Here is a 20,017-nt window from a genome sequence, read left to right as displayed (position 1 = left end):
CTGCATGCTAGCCAGGGTTCCCGGGGATCCTAGAAAAGTCTCTAAAGGCATTAAATTCATGATTTCAAAATGAAGGACCTAATTAGCATTAGAATGACTTAAATCCAATTTAGTCTTAAAAAGAAAACACAAATAATTTGAAATATTTACCATTTTTCCACTGGGGGTTGGACATTTTTCGCTAGAGTCACAGCATTGGTTATTTCCTTGTGCCTTTGCTAACTTCTTTCGTACAGCGTGAAGGGCGCAAATGCCGCTTTGATGGAGGTTTGTTCACCTCTCAGTCCACTTGTAGATGCTCCTTCTTTGTCTTTTACTTGTAATCCTTTTTGACATGCTGTTTATTTTATTATGTGATCATTTTTAAAGTGCTGGTACAAAGTACTTGTGTTTCCTCTGGAGCTAGTGACTACGCAAAAGCAAGTTATGCAAGGGATGTTTTCTTCTGTTCCACGTCCGCTTCGTCAAAACTTAAATAGGTCCAAACAAGTGAGGTACCGCCCTTCTTCGACGCAAGCTTTGTTTCGTACTCGTTTGTTGACTCTGGGACTATGTTTACGGAGTCTGCCATGACACTCAATGAGCTCACACGGTGGGTGTGGAATAGTTCGGTGTTTGCAAACTTTGAATCGCGTTTATTGGCTTGTGCTATTATTAAAACTTGCCTCTGATTGGTTGGCACTTTTATAACTCTAGCAGTAACAATTATGGTTAGCCAAAACTCTATCGCTCACTCCAAAACCTTGAAAAAAGACGCAGTGCTTTGCGGTTTCACAACCGCACTACGTTTAAACTTCGACTTCGGACTGCCGCCCCCCCAGATCTTTCCACCGCCCCCAGGTGGGGCAGTATCGCCCACATTGGGAACCACTGGTCTAGGGCCTAGACTATCCACCCACAAGGGTCTCACAAATATTTATGGGAAACACTGCGTAGGATATCGTATCACGAGGTTTTGGATATTGTCACATTCGTAGTTGAAAGTAGACCCCAAACGCTCATTGATATTCCCATCACGATTATGATGTCCAACATTTATGGGGATGATTGGAATTAAGCAACGCAAACAGAATTGGGTCGCACACAAACCAAATGCCAAATAGCGCTTTAAGACGTTGCGCACGGAGCGGGTGTTACATCCTGTTGACACAGTAAAGTGCAAGGATTACCTTGGCAAATAGACTTAAAATTCCTTGTCGCATTACATTTGTAAGTTGGTCAAATGCCTCGCGAGCGCTGTCACCTGAAAGCACAAGTATGATTTCATTTTGGGCCAAAAATCTGAGGCAAAACGTATGTAATATTTATTAGAGTGATCCACTGTTCATTAAAATCCAGGATTTTCATACTATAGCATCACTAAAACACTTAAAACAGCTCTTAGTTTGGTTTTCTGCTGAATAACTAATCGCTGTATAACAGAAAATATGTGGTAGGGGTGCAACAACTAATCGATGAATCAACGATACATCGATTACCAAATGACCTACCCAGAAAATATGTTCATTGGAAAACAATGTTGCTGATATTTCTCCCCTTGAGACATTTTAATTTGGTAAACTAGTAATATAAAAAGGATTCTTGTAAAAATCATTGCACAAATGCTTTATTCAGATTCCGGCTTATACTTTGCAGATGTTTTATTCCAAACCTTATTCATTTTTATATTTATATATGTTCCATTTTGCCTCTGTGTCTTATTCATTGAATGTTTGCATGCGGGTAACTTTATTCGCTGTATGTTTTGCATACAGCACATTCGACATTCAAGTTGACAACGACAATACTTAAAAAAGTAAAAATGATCTTCTCAGCTTGTAAAATATTTTGCTGATATTAAATTTTTTTCAAATGTCTGAAAATATCTCTTAAAAATCAGCACAATCTACCAATTTCTAGATGAGACACTTTGGTCCTTAAAGGATGTTTTAGTCGATAAATTGATTTTTTTTAAAAATCATTAAAAAATATAATTAGAACTAGCTTCATTTCCTGCCAAAATACGATAGTTTTGAAATGTACTATCTATATTTTATATTGGAATGATCTCTTAAAATTTAATGATAACAATGGTGCTGTTTTTGTTTCCAAGCAAGAGAAGAAGGTGGCTAAATAAGAGTTTATAGTCCCTCAAAATGTAGCGTGTCATTTCGAAGAGTGTCATCTTTTTGAAATTAGAAATGACCAAGCAAAATGGCCCGGCGTTCCCTGGCTGATAGGTGATTAGATTCGGCTGCTTGGAGTAGGCAAGGCGAGGCAAGTTTATTTGTATAGCACAATTCATACACAGGGCAATTCAAAGTGCTTTACAGAAATGGCAGATATGTTAAAACACACAATAAAAGACATTGAAAATTTAAAATGTGGTTTTTAAAATGCATTAAAACCACGGATAAAACATAATAGTATTAGTATTTGGTGGATGCTCGCTGCAGTACCCAATCTGGCCACCAGATGGCAGTAGAGATCCAATGAAACCGACCAAACAAAAGTAGATGTTTGCCGATCTTGTTGGTACACATGCTGTCCTACTTCTAAACGAGATCCGGGCGATCGTTGGTAAGTTAAATTTGTACGTAATTTGTTTCAGTGCTATATGTTGTATGTTTAAGGCTTGCATAAGTAAACCTGTATTGTTTTGTACTAAAAAATAAACGTTTCATAAAATAATATGCTCTATAAAGATAAAAAAAGTTGAGTTTAGTTTAGTTTTGGAAGTGGCGCTTCAAGAGGTCCCCCTTCATGGTAATAACTGGCCGAAAAAAAACCTTCCGATCATTTTCTCAACCGCATCAAACTTTCTTATTCCACTTTCATTTCAAATGAAACAGCTTGCCTCTTCTTTACACTGAGCCCGAAAATGTCAATCATTACGTTCGGGTTTCGTGCTAGACTGGGCTTCTCTCGCTGCCCTTTTTTTTTTTAAATCCACCCGTGATTGTTCTTTGTTTCCTTTTTCTGTCTAAACGACACAATGCTGTTGTGGTTTCTGGTCCATTTTCAAAGCCTTTAAAATGACTGTCAGCCTTAAATGTTCCCGTCAAGTCTTCATGGGAAAACATTTAGTCAAAATAACCTAATTTTTGGGGCTCTAGGCTCGATTTTACTTTTAATTGTAACCTTGTATTTGACGAAGAGAGGAAGAATATACTAACTTCGATCAATCCATGAGACAGACAACTGACTCGCTCATTCACACAGAGGGAAATTTTGGACCAGGCAATCAACCTGACATGCATGTCTTTGGAATGTGGGAGGAAACCGGAGTGCCCGGAGGAAACTCACGCAAGCACGGCGAGAACATGCAAACTCCACACAGGGAGGTTGATAGCTGGAGTTGATTCCATGGTCTCAGAACTGTGCTGCCAGAATTATTCCATCCATCCATTATCTGCACCGCTTATCCTCAGTAGGGTCGCGGGGGTGCTGGAGCCCATCCCAGCTATCTTGGGGCAGTGGGCAGGGGAAACCCTGAACTGGTTGCCAGCCAGTCGCAGGGCACAAAGGGACTGACAATTTCTCGCTCATTGACACCTAGGGACAATTTTGACCGGCCAATTAACCTGACATGCATGTTTTTGGAATGTGGGAGGAAACCGGGGTGCCCCAAGGAAACCCACGCAAGCACAGGGAGAACATGCAAACTCTACTTCGCCGCCGTGCTGCCCCTTTTTGTTGTTCCAAGTACAGTGGAACCTCGGTTTTCGAACACCTCTCAGTTCGGACAAATCGGTGTTTGACCAAAAATTTCGAGAAATTCTTGTTTCGCTGTTCGCTCAAAAAATCGGAGTTCGAACGCCGGTACACTAGGGTGCGATGCTGAGCGGCGTATGGGTGTTTTAGCCCCTTATTGTGCCTCCGAAGAAGGTCGGTGCAAGCAGGACAGGTGAAAATAGACAAGTTGTTCGTACAACTATTGCCTTTAAAAAAGACATAATAGCTAAATATGAAAGAGGTGTACGAATTTCTGATCTTGCTAGTGAGTACAGCATGGCTAAATCTACTATCAGTACGATAGTAAAGAATAAGGAGGCTGTGAAATCGAGTGATGCGGCTAAGGAAGTTAGCGCTATAAGCGAGCAACTGCCGCAAGTTTGGAAGAGGTTGAAAAACTTTTGATGATTTTTCTCTCCCCATCGTCCACCACAAAGGTAAGAAATCCTATTCATAATCATTTTTTTATTTTTACACGTTCATGTAAGCGTAATCTTTCGTACGGAAGATTATGATTACGCGAACGTACGATTAGCCTCAGTTAGCTTTGTTTACGTAAAACATTCAGGGTGTTTGAATGGAGCTCCCTTTCCAATGAAGCGCTAGTCACTTTTTGTGGGGACCCGGGTGCTAAATGACGTGTAAACGACCTGATTTTTTTAGTTGTACATGTTCTTGTTAGCGTAATCTTTCGTACGGAAGATTACGCTAACGCAAACGTACGATTAGCCTGGGTTAGCTTCATGTTTACGTTCATGTTAAACATTCAGGGTGTTGGAACGGATTAAAACGATTTTACATTACTTTGAATGGGAAAAACCATTTCGGTGATCGAACAAATCGGTTTTCGAACAGGGTTCTGGAACGGATTATGGTCGAGAACCGAGGTTCCACTGTATGCAAAATTTGAATCAGTCCTGTCTTATCTAACGTGGCCCTGACTTATCGGCGCATAAATAACAGGCAGAGACGCATCCATGATTCATGAGCTTCCTAAAATGTTGCTTTTTAAAATGTGCCGTGCTCTCCATATATTGACACAGCCGGTGCGGCCGCCCCGCCGTGTTGTCTTTAATGGAAACGGGCGTCTCTCCTCTTCCCCGCTTCGCTCTTATCTCGGCCGCCATCCGGACGCCCGTCTCGTTTTGTTTTCGCCCTCCTCGCTTTCCCATCTGCTTCGTCACGAGAATTAATTAGCAATCGCCAGGCGGGGGAAAATGACCGGAAAAGGAGACGCGAAATAGGTTTCGGAACGGAACGCCGGCTTTGTTTGCTTTTCGGCTTCTCGGGATGACGGTTGGAATGCCGTGTTCGTGCAAGTCCGATGCCAATTTCTTATTTCCCCTTTTCCGCTTTTCTTTTGTTTGCCGTCGAAAACAGTCTCCTGCGGGGGTCTCAAACTCAATTTACTCGGGGGCCGACGGCGCTAGGGTCTGAAGTTGGAAAGGCTCTGATTAAAAATTCTCAATCTTCAGATTTTCTAAACAAAATGAGTTCTAAGAATAAAAAACTTTTAGAATTCATGTGCAAGTAACCCAGGGCTGCATTTCCATTAAAGGGACATTGTGTAATATTTCACCACTAGATGTCACTGTTTAGTGTAGTGAAATGAAATAGAAGAATGTAAGAGAGAGGGAAGGAAAAAGAAAATAATTCAAGAAAAATGAAAAACCAATGAAAAAATTGAAAAGGGGAAAAAAGGAAAGAAAAGTCAAAGAAAAAAATGACGGAAAATGAAAAAAAAAAGAACAGGATAAAAAAAGGAGAGAGAAGAAAAGAAGCAAGAGAAAAAAGAAATCACGAATAAAAAACGGGAAAAAGCAAAACATAGAAAGATCAATATAAAATGTGAATTTCCCTGCGGGGATGAATAAAGTGTCTGTCTGTCTGTCTGTCCGTCCGTCCGTCCGTCCGTCCGTGTATCTAGCAATTCTTAAAATCAAGGGTCTTCAACATGATGCCTTTGGACACTAGAGTGCCTCCTAATGACAGTTAATCAAGCTTTTTTTTTAAATTGGTTGACTGATTCTATTCAACCATATTTTAAAAATCATTAACCTGGTAATAACATAGTAACTACATAGTAATAACATGATAGGTTTTTATTTTAGAAATGTATCTCGATAAACTCCTGATCATGACAAAAAATATTTATGGATAATTATGTTTAAGCAATTAGAGAATAGAATTAAAATCTATTCATGCATTAGACACATTTATTTAATTGTCTTTTTATTTATTTATTTTACAGGGTTTTATAAAGTAAATGAGCAAATAATGTGCAATTTTTTTAGATATCTATCTGTTAGTTTAGGAGCGAGCAACCTTCCCACTTTGTTAGCTATTTTTACATGCTATCTAGCTAACATTTTACAATATTTACTAGTTATCAAGCTACATTTTGCCCACCTTTCCAGCTAGATATATAGCTGCAGTTGGCATTTTACCCTTTCAGCTAGCTATATAGCACCCTTCTAGTTTTTTCACCTGTCTACCTTTCTAGCTAACTATCAAGCTACCTCTATTCAGCAAGCCATCTGTGAGAGGTCACCCAGCATCCACCCGAAGAAGAAATACGCTTCCTCCTTCTAGCTCCTGTGTAAACATTCTATACTGTATCTCCAGCGCGCTAAGAACTTTGATATATTTATTGTTTACTATCTTGTGCATCCATTCAATTTGGTTGGTGTAAAGTGTAAGAAGAGGCGAGCTTTTTTTTTTTTTTTTTTTTAAATGAAAGTGGAATAAGAAAGCTTGATGCGGTTGAGAACACGGTCGGAAGGCTTTTTTTTTCGGCCACTTTTTACCACGGAGGAGGATCTCTTGAAGCTCATCTTCCAAAAGTAGTTAAACTCAACTTTATTAGTCTTTTTAGAGCATATTATTTTATGTAATGTTTATTTTTTCAGTAGAAAACAATACAGGCAACTTATATTCCCTGCGGGGATGAATAAAGTATCTCTCTCTCTCTCTCTCTCTCTCTCTCTCTCTCTCTACCTCTCTCTCTACCTCTCTCTCTCTCTACCTCTCTCTCTCTCTACCTCTCTCTCTCTCTCTACCTCTCTCTACCTCTCTCTCTCTCTACCTCTCTCTACCTCTCTCTCTCTCTCTCTACCTCTCTCTACCTCTCTCTCTCTCTCTCTCTCTCTCTCTCTCTCTCATATCATTTATCTATCTATATTAGCCGTAAACATACATTCCATACAAACTATAGCACTGAAGTAACATACGAAATCTCGTTCTGTACTAACAAAAAGTAACTCGACGTTTGAAAAAGGTTGAAAACCCCGGCTTTAAATCATCCTGCGAGCTACGCGTTTGAGACCCTTGGTCTACTAAAATTCACACAAAGAACCCTGACGCCTTCCTCTCCGCTTTTTTGGCTGATTTATTCGTACTTTATCCTCGTCCTTCACTTCCGTTTTAATCCTTTTACAACCTCGTTTCTGTGGCAGGCCTATTTAACCAATTTGCTCGTTTAATGGTGCTCCTTTTACAGTTTACGGCAATATCGAGGATCTGGGAACTTATTAGTTGTGCTTGCTTCAGCAAGGCACAACTACATTGCCAAGTGCTGTAAGCACAGGGCAATGTAGTTGTGCCTGCTAACGAGAGGATGCTAACAGCTATGTGCGCCGCTAGCAAAGTGTTGGGCTGGCATAGCCAGCCTAAACATTAGCGCAAGCTAGCTGTAAACACTGTTGGTGATTAGTTGGGCTGGCGCACTGTCGGCAATGCTAACTTTTTCATGCTAAAAAATTTCGGTAATGGCAATATTTTAACGACTTCATATTTACAAATTATGCAAACGGCCTCATGTTGATTAGTTATGCTAATGAGTACAGCTCAAAAGTGATGCTAACGGCTAAATGCTAACTTATTCATGCTAAAAATTTTTGGTAATGGCAATATTGTAACAACTTCATATTTCCAAAATATGGTAACGGCCTCATGTTGATGATTTATGGTAATGGTTACATGCTAAAAGTGATGCTAATGGCTAAATGCTAACTTCTTAATGCTGAAAAAGTATTCTAATGCTAACATGCACAAGACTCAGCAAATTGAATGGGATCAATGCATTCCGGATGGGCCAATTCAAATAGAATGCTTCATTCCTTTCGAACATGTACATTTTAAATGTTTTGTAAGTGTAATAACAGTGTTATTACAATGTTATTACCTTGAATGTTTTTTTTTTTAGACCTCCACAAGGCATATCCTTGTTGCTAACGGTTGTCGGCCCATCTCAATTGAACTTGCCAGTACCGGTGGGGGTGGGGGGCGGAGTCCCCCCACAGAACCAAGTAAAATATGACAGTAACATTTCTCTGGATTAAAAACTTAATGCTAACTCATAATGCCAACAACCGGGGTTATATACATGCTGGGATCATCTTCCAGATCAATCACAACTCTTACAATTGCCGCGGGAATTGTCTAGTTTTTTTTTTGCATTACTGTGTCGCATTGGTTGCCATTCTACTAATCAATTGGACCTCCTTTAGAATCCCCCCCTTTTCCTCTTCGTTTTTATTCAGCGTCTTCCCTAAATTCAATCCCTTTTACGCACTCCTACATTTTACTCTTTGAAAGCAACTGTTTATCCTTTCCTGCACTTCCGCCGACTCGCCTTCAGTCGGGAAACGCGAAGCTTTCATCTTGTTTCTCTCTCGCTCTCCTTTGTCGGCATGCATGGAGGCGCAACCGCGTTCGGCTTTACCTGCTTTCTTCTTCTCTTCCTCAATCGTATTTCCTCCCTTTCTTCCTATCTTCCTTTCTTTTTTTTAGCAGCAGGAGGCTGCAGCGTGAACTCTCCCGCTGGCCTGCCTTCATGAATGACTTGGGATGATCAGTGACTGTGATAGTGACGTTAATGTATGAACGGGGTTCGTATGGGCGCTTGAAATCTTTGAAAATTCTAATATTGTGTTTTAAAGGATTGGGATGTTTAGTGCAAGTGTTAGGCATCATCCATGTATCTATTATCTGCACCGCTTATCCTCAGTAGGGTCGCTGGCGTGCTGGAGCCCATCCCAGCTATCTTCGGGCAGTGGGCAGGGGACACCCTGAACTGGTTGCCAGCCAATTGCAGGGCACACAGAGACAGACAACCATCCACTCACTCATTCACACCTAGGGACAATTTGAACAGGCCAATTGACCTGAAATGCATGTTTTTGGAATGTGCCCGGAGGAAACCCACTCAAGCACGGGGAGAACATGCGAACTCCACACAGGAGGTTCGATCTTATGACCTCAGAACTGTGCCGCACACGCGCTAACCACAGTGCTGCCGTGCTGCCCTGTTATCCATCCATCCAACCATCCATCAACTGCACCACTTATCCTCAGTAGGGTCGCGGAGGTGCTGGAGCCCATCCCAGCTATCTTCGGGCAGTGGACACCCTGAACTGGTTGCCAGCCAATCACAGAGCACACAGGGACAGACAACTCACTTGCTCATTCACACGTAGAGACAATTTGGACCGCCCAATTAACCTGACATGTATGTTTTTGGAATCTTGGGGGAAACCGGAGTGCCCGGAGTAAACCCACGCAAGCACGGGGAGAACATGCAAACTCCACACAGGGAGGTTTGATCCCATGACCTCAGAACTCTGCCACACATGTGCTAACCACTGCTGTGCCCTGCTGCCCTGTGTCAAACATGACTGTTTTAAATCTTATCCCAACACAGTATTTTTACTCGTCGTGCCACATTGTACAACATTGTAATGGAGTATTATGGGAAAGAGTTTAGCTAAACAACAGGATAGCTTGAGTTAAAATAGTGTGATGATAAATCACCTCTTCCCATGTCTTCTACCTAGTGGCCTAAAGATTGCACAGTCGATTTGGGCGTCTCCTTCAGCTTCTTGTTATCTTTATCGATATTATTACCAATGTGACCATTAAGTATAGAGAGTATGGTAAGAGATTGAACCGGCCCGTGGTACAGAAAAGGTTGGCGACCACCCTGACTAAATATGATGCATAATGTTACATTGCTCAACCTTTGTAAGACCAGGATCCTATTTTTCCTTCTAATTGGCTTCCCATTGGAGAAGTATAGTCATCACGCCCCTTAACCTCAAGGTTCACTCGCCTTTAGCCACTTTTAAATGCCAACCATTAATTGGTGTTTATGCAAGTTAGCGTCCGACTTAACAAGTTGTTAGGTGCACAGGTAGATTGCCAATTACTACATTAAAAGTGCCTAAAACCAAGTGTGATTATTTAGGTTTCTGTCTTGTAACTTAGTTTTTTACTAAAATAAGTACAATGTGATTTTTATCCCATCTCAGGTGAAGTGGAGAGACTGTTTAACCATCAGAATCAGAATGCACTATGGAAATCTGTCTTTCTCTCACCCTAAAAATAGATAGATAGATAGATAGATAGATACCTTATTCATCCCCGTAGGAAAATTCACACTTCCACTAGTATCCTTGTGTATATTTTATAATAAGATAAAAGATATAGAATACAAAAATACCCAATATAACATGTTGCTATAGAGTATTTAAATAGTGCTACGGGAAATACACACTGTAATAAAAATAGGGTAATATGCAAATGTAGGGGTGGGGTTTAATGTGGGCTTTTACTCCCCCGGGTGGAGTTAAATAGCCTCATGGCATGAGGAAGAAATTATCTCAGTCTGTCTGTGGAACAAGACTGTGACAGCAGTCTGTCGCTGAAGCTGCTCTTCTGTTTGGAGATGATGCTGTGTAGTGGATGTAATGAATTGTCCGTGAAGGACGCCAGCCTTCTGAGGAAGTCCAGTCGGCTTTGTCCTTTCCTGCACAGAGCTTCTGTGTTGGCAGTCCAGTCTAGTTTATTGTACAGCTGCACACCCAGGTATTTGTAGGTCTGGACTAATTCTAAGCATTCTCCTTTGATAGTTCCAGGTTCCAGGTGAATTCTAGTTCTCCTGAAGTCCACCACCATCTCCCTGGTCTTGGTGGTGTTCAGGTGCAGGTGGTTAGCGTCGCTCCATTGGACAAAGTCCTGAATCAATTTCCTGTACTTCTCCTCCTGCCCACTTCTGATACATCCCACGATAGCAGTGTCATCAGCAAACTTCTGCACGTGACAGGACTCAGAGTTGTACTGAAAGTCCGATATACAGGGTGAATAGGAACGGAGAGAGCACGGCTCCCTGCGGCGATACCGTGCTGCTGACCACAGTGTCCGATGTACAGCCCCCCAGTTTCACATACTGGGGTCTGCCTGTCAGGTAGTCCGTAATCCATGCTACAAGGTGTGAGCTTACTCCCATCTCTGTCAGTTTACCACTAAGTAGCAGAGGCTTTATGGTATTGAAGGCACTGGAGAAGTCCAAAAAGTAATCCTCACGGCACCCTTGCCCAGGTGAGAGAGGGAGTGATGATAGTGTGATAACAAATAATGTGATAAGAAGATAAATTCAAATGCATCTGGCATGTTTTCCGTAACACTGGTGGCCTAGTGGTTAAATGTCAGTGCTCTCACCTCTACTACACAGGTTCAATTCCTGTTGCTAACAGTGCCTTGCGATTTTGGTCAGCAACTCTTATTGACTGATTAATCATCGCAACATATGCTGTAAGTGTATAAAGAGCCCATCACGGTGTAGCTCTGACTGTGGTCTTAAATTCATGTTCCTTAGAGTTCGGTACGCCTTGTGTATGAAAACAATCTGACAAAAGACCTTTTTTGTGGGTCGACCTTATCGATAGATAGATAGATACTTTATTCATCCCCGCAGGGAAATTCCCTCTTCCAGCAGTATCTTTGTGTTGAAAATAAAATCATAATAAAATAAAAGAAATATAATGTGTCATAATAGTCTGTAATCATAGTTTGCAATAGTCTTTGATCTGTGCTACCCTTTGAGACTCCTTGTGATTAAGGGCGATACAAATAAGCATGACTTGACTTGACTGACTTGAATACATAAATCCCCTATATAACGCGTTGACATAGAGTATATAAGTAATGTGGTCTTTTACTCCCCCGGGTGGAGTTAAAGAGCCTGGTAGCGTCTTATAAAGCGGGAAATATGGTACTGGGTAACCATGATTTCTCTGAGTTAAGCACTTGTAATGGTCCCATTTGCTGATTTTTTTTATTTTATCTTTTTGTTTACTATTTTTTCAAACCATTGTCAAGTCAAGTCAATTCACATTTATTTATATAGCCTTTAATCACAACAATGTCTCAAAGGACTGCACAGGATTACAATGACACAACTACCTGATCTTAAACCAGGATGCGGGCAAGGAACAACTCAAAAACCTCACCTTGAGGAAAAAAGAGTAACCTTGAGAAAGGAACTCACATGTGGTAATCCCCCTTCCAGGATTGACCAGGGTGAATCACAATTAGCATTACTGTACACAGAATAGTAAAAACTAGTTAAGATGTTGAAAATGTCCGGAAAGTGCATGACAGCAACGACGCCCCCAGCCTGTAAACTAGTCCAGAAAGTCTATGACGGCCACGACGCAGCTTCCCATCTCTGCCAGCTGGTCCATGCAGGCGTTCACATGCTTCAGGTCAGACGCTGGTCCGCTGACTCATCTCAAATCGTCCTTCTCCTTCGTATCACCACCAGGCAGGCAGTCGGAAAAGGACAGGACAATACAGAATATGAGGTGGGCATCAATCATAGGCTTTGGAATAGAAGTGTGTCTTAAGCCTCGATTTAAAAACTTCCATTGAGGTTGCAGATCTTATTTACGGAGGCAGGGCATTCCATAGCACCGGGGCCCTGATGGAGAACGCTCTCGAGCCTGCAGACTTCTTGGCTCTCGGAGTCACAAGTAGACCGGCATTTTCCGAGCGCAGACTCCGTACAGGAACATAGGGGGAAATCAAATCAGAGAGATAAGAGGGTGCAAGCCCATGCAAACAAACATCGTATCAATGGTTCAGCATGTCTGGTAGCAGAATAACATTAGTTTGGAGAAATTCGTTTTGGAGCCTTCGTTATAATGCCCGTGGCATCCCGGGTAAAGGGTGCCACCGTCTCCACCTTATCACCTGCTAATCCCCGGCTAACCAATCTTCAGTTTCTTAAACCGTATGCTCGGAACATTGTGCAAAGTGGAAGAGCGATCCTCCTCGAGGCAATTTCTGTGCCTTTTGGACCGTTGGCGCGAAATAGAAAGTTGGCAGCGGTCCAGGGACCTGAGAGTAACTGGGTAGGCTCAAGTGCTCTGCCGGAGGTGCCGGTGAGAAGAATAGACTCGCGGCATCCTGCTCGACATCTCGGCATGGCGGATATGAGAAGATAGATTGGCACTTTAGAACATTGTGTTGGGCAACATCAAACGCATTCTGTGAAGTCATTTTTGGGGAAGAATCTTTTTGATTGATTGAAGTTTCATGGAAAAAGAAAACCCAGTGTGCCTGCATTGTTTTTATAAAACAATCTACCATATTTTCTGCATCAGCCGCTTACACGCCAAAATAAGTCAATAAGATCTATACTTACGTCATATAATCATGCAATGATTAATAAATTGCTAAGTATTGCTGAATAAAATCGCAAAATATTGTTTGCAATGGAAATCGAACGCAGATCGCGGCAATGAGGGTGCAGACACCTTACCACTAGACCAGGGGTGTCAAACTCCTTTCACATAGCGGGCCGAACGATTAAAATTCTACCATACATGCCATAAATAACCAAAATATTATGTATTTCATTTGTTTTGGTGTAAAGAAGCACAAGAACATTAGGAAAATTATGACATTTAATGAGGATTCCTTGTCCCGACCTACGGAGGAAAATCTGCCCTTTAAATTACACTCCATTAAACGAAACGGCACCACTCTGCCCCTAGTGGACAATCCGTGAATTACATCTTATACGAAATATGAATTCCAGTCGTTTGTGCATTTTTTCCACTCTAAAATTATCATGTGGGCCTGGTAGAACCTCCTTGGTGGCCGGTTCCGGCCCGCTCGCCGTGTGTTTGACACCCCTGCACTAGACCATCAATGATACACGTTTCATGCGAAAATACACAAGAGCTTATCTGTTTAAATCTGGGGGTAATGGACCCATTTGGGGGAAGCAGGAACAGGAGGAAGGCTTGCTCAAAAAGAGGGGTGGTATTAAATAACAAAATGAGGTACAAAGTAACAAACACACAAAAGTTCACTTAACAACGAAATGTCCAAACAAAACCAAACCTGACAAAGTCCAAACCAGAAACAAAGACCAAAACTTGGAAATGGAAACTAGAATAAAGTAACAGACTAACATTAGGGAGGTAAACCACCAACAAAATGTGCAAACAAGAAATCAGAATCAAAAGAAAACGGACCTGGCATGGTATTATGATGAAAATGACCTAACTGTGCCGCTCAAATATCCCTATAAAGGATGATAATAATTAAGGATAGGTGTGTGGATATAAGACACACCTTTGCCCAGTTTCATACTCGCTCGGTGTCCTCTGGTTGAAGTTCGCGCACCAGACCCTATTATTATCTAATTATATTTTTACTCAAGGTGCTAGAAACACTGATTTGCATAGTGCATTCTAATGTGTTAAACAGTCGCTCAGGGGCGGCAGTAGCTCAGGCGGTAGCGCGCTCGTCTTAGGATTAAGGGATCCCGGTTCGAATCCCGGCTCGTCCATGTTACATGTCGAAGTGTCCTTGGGTAGGAGACTGAACCCCTAACACCCCCAATAAGCAGGTTAGCGCCTTACATGGCTGCAAGGCCACTATTGAGATTTCATTTTGGGGCGGCAGTAGCTCAGGAGGTAGAGCGCTCGTCTTGGGATCAAGGGATGCCAAGGGATTTGATGCCAGTTCAAATCCCGGCTCGTCCGTGTTACATGTCGAAGTGTCCTTGGGTAAGACACTGAACCCCTTATACCCCCAATAAGCAGGTTAGCGCCTTACATGGCTGCACGGCCGCTATTGGGAAATGTGAAGCACACTGTAAAGCGCTTTGGGAAGTCTTGACTTGAAAAGCGCTATATAAATGAAGATCATTTCATTTCATTATTAACGGGTTCGAATCCCAGTGCATACAATGTATTGCGATTTGGGTTACCGAATATTATCGATCGATTATTGCTCAAATAAGGAAGTATACTGTAAAAGCTCCTGTATGCATTTCCAATTATATTGACCGTATTCTGTGGTTTATAAGGTACACAATAAGGCAGACTACCAAATTTGTGTCCTTTTTTGGGGGTTTTAGCTGCAGCGTATAGTCTGAAAAATATGGTGTGTTTTCTTTATTCTCTGTGTGTTGCGTAATCCTCATCATCCGTACTAAAATGCAAAGTTCCTAATGACAATGTAAGACTAAAGAGCTCCACTGAAGGACAGACGCCGCTGCCGGCTCCTTCATATAGAAGAGTGAAATTTCCATGGCCTTCCGGGCGATTTCGTCGCATTTAAAACACGCCGTGTTTACGTTCGTCACGAAAAATCACATTTGATCTCCGTTTACAATGTGCTCATTAGCGTTTCAAAACAAACGTTTTACTTGAAAGGTGTGGATATGCAAATGATCTTTCATATAAAATGACACAACCAAGCGTGCTCCAGATTAAAAAATTCCCCATCCTCTTTTACTACATGACAAGTTCTCAAGTCTGTTGGAAGTCAGATAAATATCCTGTCATTTATAATACATAGTTATGCATGATTGCATATCAAAGCTTGATTAAATCATCATGAATTAAAAATAAACAATATACTCAGCAAACATACTACGTCATGCTAGGTAGATTAAGTCAGGAGCGCATACTTTTTAAAAAAAAGTTTCCCAATTCTCAGTCTTTGTCATATACAGTGAAGAAAAGAAGGATTTGAACACCCTGCTATTTTGCTATTACTACTTAAAGTCGGGTTTAGGTTAATCTTGTGTTTGTGTTACATTTTTTTAATGTGGGCGCATGCGGCTTATATACAGGTGCGGCTTGTGTAAGTACAAAATCGGTTTTCCTCTTAAAACAGTTTCTTCCCCACAGCCATTACCACCCTAAACAGACACCGCACAAAAAACTGAAAACTGTTGCAAAAAACTACCTCACACGTATGTAAAATGGTACTCACGTACATGCTGTCTGCACTATGTTTGTTCACTGCTCAAACAGACACCTCACAAAAAAACTGAAAACTCGTGCCAACACTACCTCATACGAATATAATGTTACTCATGTCTTGTTCTTGCACATGCCGACTGCACTACGTTTAATGCTCAAATTGCACAATGTCTGACCATTTCCTGTTTCTGCACTATGATGTCTATGTTTGCACCAATGCATATGCTGACTATTTTTGCACTATGATGACTTTGCACCAAATGCAATATTGCACAACCGTTACGATACCAACGTTATCACGACAACCCTGTATGTAACATCCCACATGCCGACATTTCTTGTGTAAATACCATGTAAATTATAACTATAGCCTTATCCCCCTTGTCTTATAACATTATCTTCTCTGTTCCTTTATCTTCTTGCTCATACCTCACTATGAATGTGTAAAACTGGAGTGTCATGCCCAATTTCGTTGTCACAATATGTTAGCCCATTTGTAGCAATGACAATAAAGGTATTTTCTATTCTATTCTATTCTATTCTAAAATGTGGTGGGTGCGGCTTATAATCAGGTGCGGTATTTACGTTAATCAAGATGTTTTGTTCCCGAATCAGAGATAATCAAACTAAATAAATACGCTTTATGTGATACTTACCAGTAAATAGGGCCACGCTGTGATTAAGTTTTTTCTTCTTCTTCTCACATTTCTGTTTTTCATCTCAAGCATTGTCGGCCTTTCCTGCATGCACCAATAATCTCCTCCAACCTGATATCCTCATAACACTTCTCTAATGAGACAAGAATAGAGCGTCATTAATGATTTGCTTTTCCAGTGTACCCAGACTTTTCTCAGGAGACGCTCCGTTGCGATCAAATGACACCTTTTGTGTTTTAATCAAATGTGTTTTTCTGATTCGAGGACGCATTCACTCGGGATTTATTTACTTTCACGCGCGGTGGCTTCATTTGCTCCAACGAGAGGCGGCTTAGAAAGTCAGCCATCCGCGGAAAATCCGTGTTTTTAATTGAAAGTCGGAGCTGCGGTAACTGGTTGATTGGGATGACAATGGAGCTTTTAATTTCCTCCTCTTTATTTAAATATTGGAGTTTTGGTAAATAGTACACAAAAACAACAGAATATTCTATGAAATTAAACAAACCATCCAAGTCTTTGTCAAATTACATAACAATGAACTTTTTGTTCATACACACAAATATGAGTTATGCAGCTGCAAATGTGAAATACAGACGCTGCCCTACTTATGAACAAGATCTGGACGATCATTCGTAAGTTGAGACGTAAGTAGCTTCAGTGCTATATTTTGTATATATAGGGTTTATGCTTAAGGCTTGTATAAGTAACCTGTATTGTTTTGTACTAAAAAATATAAAAAAAAATAACATGCCCTAAAAAGATTAATAAAGTTGAGTTTATCTACTTTTGGAAGATGAGCTTCAAGAGGTCCTCCTCCGAGGTAAAAAGTGGCAGAAAAAAAAAGCGTTCGGACCGTTTTCGCAACCGCATCAATCTTTCTTATTCCACTTTCATTTCAAAAGACATGACAACCATATTGAATGGACCCTAACAATAAAAACGTCAAAGTTCTTAGCGTGCTAGCGATACAGTACACGTTACCAGAAGGTAGAAGCCGGATTTCTTCTTCGGGGAGGATGCCGGGTGACCTCTCACAGCGCCATGCGGTGGAGAAAAACAGTACGGTCTTCACAATACAAAATCTAACTTGCAGCAATGTCCGAATATTTTTCGACATCCCGCAAAAATGATCATATCTACCGTATTCCGTAAGTCAAATGGTAAGTAGGGAAGCGTCGGTACTCTTTTCCTTCCACCTTACCCAAAGATATTATATTTGGATTTATCGTACAAAAATAACTAAAAAAGAGCAATCAATTTTGTTATATGTGGAGACAATTTTTGATCCGCCAAAATGTAAACCCAGTTTTCCAAATTTTGTCTTTGAATATAATAAATATTTTCTTTATGTGCAAATAATATGCTTAAGAATCTGTCCCTTGAATTGAGTTTAACACGTCATTATTATCATTTATATTTTTACTTTATTTTATTGATCTATTTTCTGATTTATTTTTCTCGATATAACTGGAGCACATTCTGTTTTCTTGAAAATTGTTAGCTTAGTAGTGTTTGACTGTTTCATGACACGTTTGTTTGTAATGATGGAATGTTCAATTAAAAAAAAAGATTAAAAAATGTGAGATACTTATTTTTAAATTGAAACTGACTTCAGGTACCTTCTGCCAGACCAAAGTGGTACTACAATCCTCAACTTCACAATGCAAATGCTATGCACATATTTGCATTGATTTAACCTGCTAAGTGGCCAATGAATTGCACAACACAACGGGGTCGACGAGGAAATTAGTTGCCAAAGCTTTTAATAATCTATTTAAATTAGTTTAATCGATTTGTTGTTGCAGCCCTATTACGATGCACTATTACATTGCAGTATGGCCAGTTTCTAAGCACTACTTTGTAACTATTTTTGCCCATTTATCCTGACTCTCTTCAATCTTATTTTTCTCTTTATTACATGTTTACCCTGGAATGCCATGACTAATCTCGCAATGTAATTAAATTCAAAGGTTTCTCTTGAATCCCCCTCTGCTGGATCAAGATGGTACTACAAGCATTTCCCCTCAACGTCAATTCTATGCACTCTAATTTGCATTGAGTTAGCGTGCTAAATCGTGCTTATAGCAAAAAATCGCTGAAGAAATACAATGCAAATGCTTTCAGTGATCAATTGTAACGATTTATATCGATTCATTGTTGCAGCCATAGATGAGAACATTTTTTGTGTCTGTGTTTTTCCAGTGTGGATTTGGTGCACGCCCAGTTGCACGTGTGCTCAGGCCGCAGTTTGCCAGAACTCGGCCTCCGGCAAGACAAGATCCGGGTCAACGGCTGCGCCATCCAGTGCAGGGTGACCACCGAGGACCCAGCCAGGGGTTTCCAGCCTGACACCGGCAGGATCGAGGTAAGAAGCCAAAAATGAAAACTCTCGAAACATTTTCCTTGACATCAAGAAACTACAGCACCAATAGGGCATCATCCGCGTTGAGATGCAAAATCATTTTTTGGTGGCAATTTCCTTTTGGGAGTGTCATAGGCACATGAGAATGGAAAACCCAAATAGTAAGACCAGTAAGTCCAGATGGAGATTAAAATCCTGAAATGGTGTTGATATTTATGGGACATTGGAATATTCTTGTGTGAAAACATGACCACTTTTCTGGGGCATTTTTCACATCTAGGGTAACCTACCTGACTGTCTGTGAAGGACGGTGGTCATATTTAAACTCCTGTCCCATTTATTGGGTAAACAGACAGACAAACAGCTGGAATGGCTGTGCGCCATTAGAGGACCAGCGTTGAGACGCAAAACCTGTTCTTTTCTGAGAGAGTAGAATGTCTTTCTGGGAAAGCCGCTGAGTCAGCAAAACCCAAAATACCAAATCACATTTTTGGGCCATTTTTGTATCTGTGGGTAACCTTCCTCACTACCTGTAAAAGATGGTTTTGATATTCAATGTCATTGTGGCCTGTAAGAGTAGAATGTCTTTCTGGAAAAAAATGCTGAGTTAGCAAAACCAAAAGTGCTGAGTTTACTTTTTGGGGGGGGGTTTTCACATCAAGGTCAACCTTTTCCAACTGTCTGCAAGACATTGTGTTGCGATTGAAGGTTCTGGCTTGAAAGAGTGGAATGTTTTTTTAACTGCTGAGTAAGCCAAACCAGAAGTGGTGAGTCCGTTTTTGGGGCATTTTCACCTCTAGAGAGACCTATGTGAATTGCTTGGGAAAAACTGTGATCGGAGCGACTGTCCAGCAATAACGTTAGGTCCATTATATTTTAGGAATACCAGTCTACAATAGAACGTACGGTGGTACCTCTACTTACGGACTTAATTCATTCTGGGAGTAACTTCATAACCTGAAGAAATTTGTAAGTAGAGATGCATTTGAGATGAAAATGCACTAATCCCTTCCAAGCCCCGCAAAAGGACAGTGTGATATTTTGAACATCATAAAAGAACATCATAAAATGAAACTAATACAGATTAAAATTAGATTACCGCACGATAAACATAAACAGAATACAATTTAAAAATATATACATTTACCTTTAGCTTGTTCCGTGAAAAACTGATCCAATGACATCATCATAATGGGCCATAACCCGACTTCTCACCACTT

The 20,017-nt window shown here is 40.8% G+C and overlaps 1 protein-coding gene across 1 annotated transcript in view; it reads left to right on the top strand.

Moving 5' to 3' along the window:
• The window catches only part of pcxb (pyruvate carboxylase b), a 444,629-nt gene that overhangs the window by 137,893 nt on the left and 286,719 nt on the right, over positions 1–20,017 (top strand). The window contains exon 11 of the mRNA XM_088347024.1: positions 18,638–18,800. Coding sequence (XP_088203150.1) covers positions 18,638–18,800 — 163 coding nt within the window. The remainder of the gene's footprint in view (positions 1–18,637; positions 18,801–20,017) is intronic.

The sequence above is a fragment of the Urocampus carinirostris genome, chromosome 11 (assembly GCF_059441175.1).
Source record: "Urocampus carinirostris isolate Australia breed hairy pipefish chromosome 11, RoL_Ucar_1.0, whole genome shotgun sequence".
NCBI classification, from domain to species: domain Eukaryota; kingdom Metazoa; phylum Chordata; class Actinopteri; order Syngnathiformes; family Syngnathidae; genus Urocampus; species Urocampus carinirostris.
Note: the sequence above shows the minus strand (reverse complement) of the source record. Positions and strands in the feature narration are given on the sequence as shown.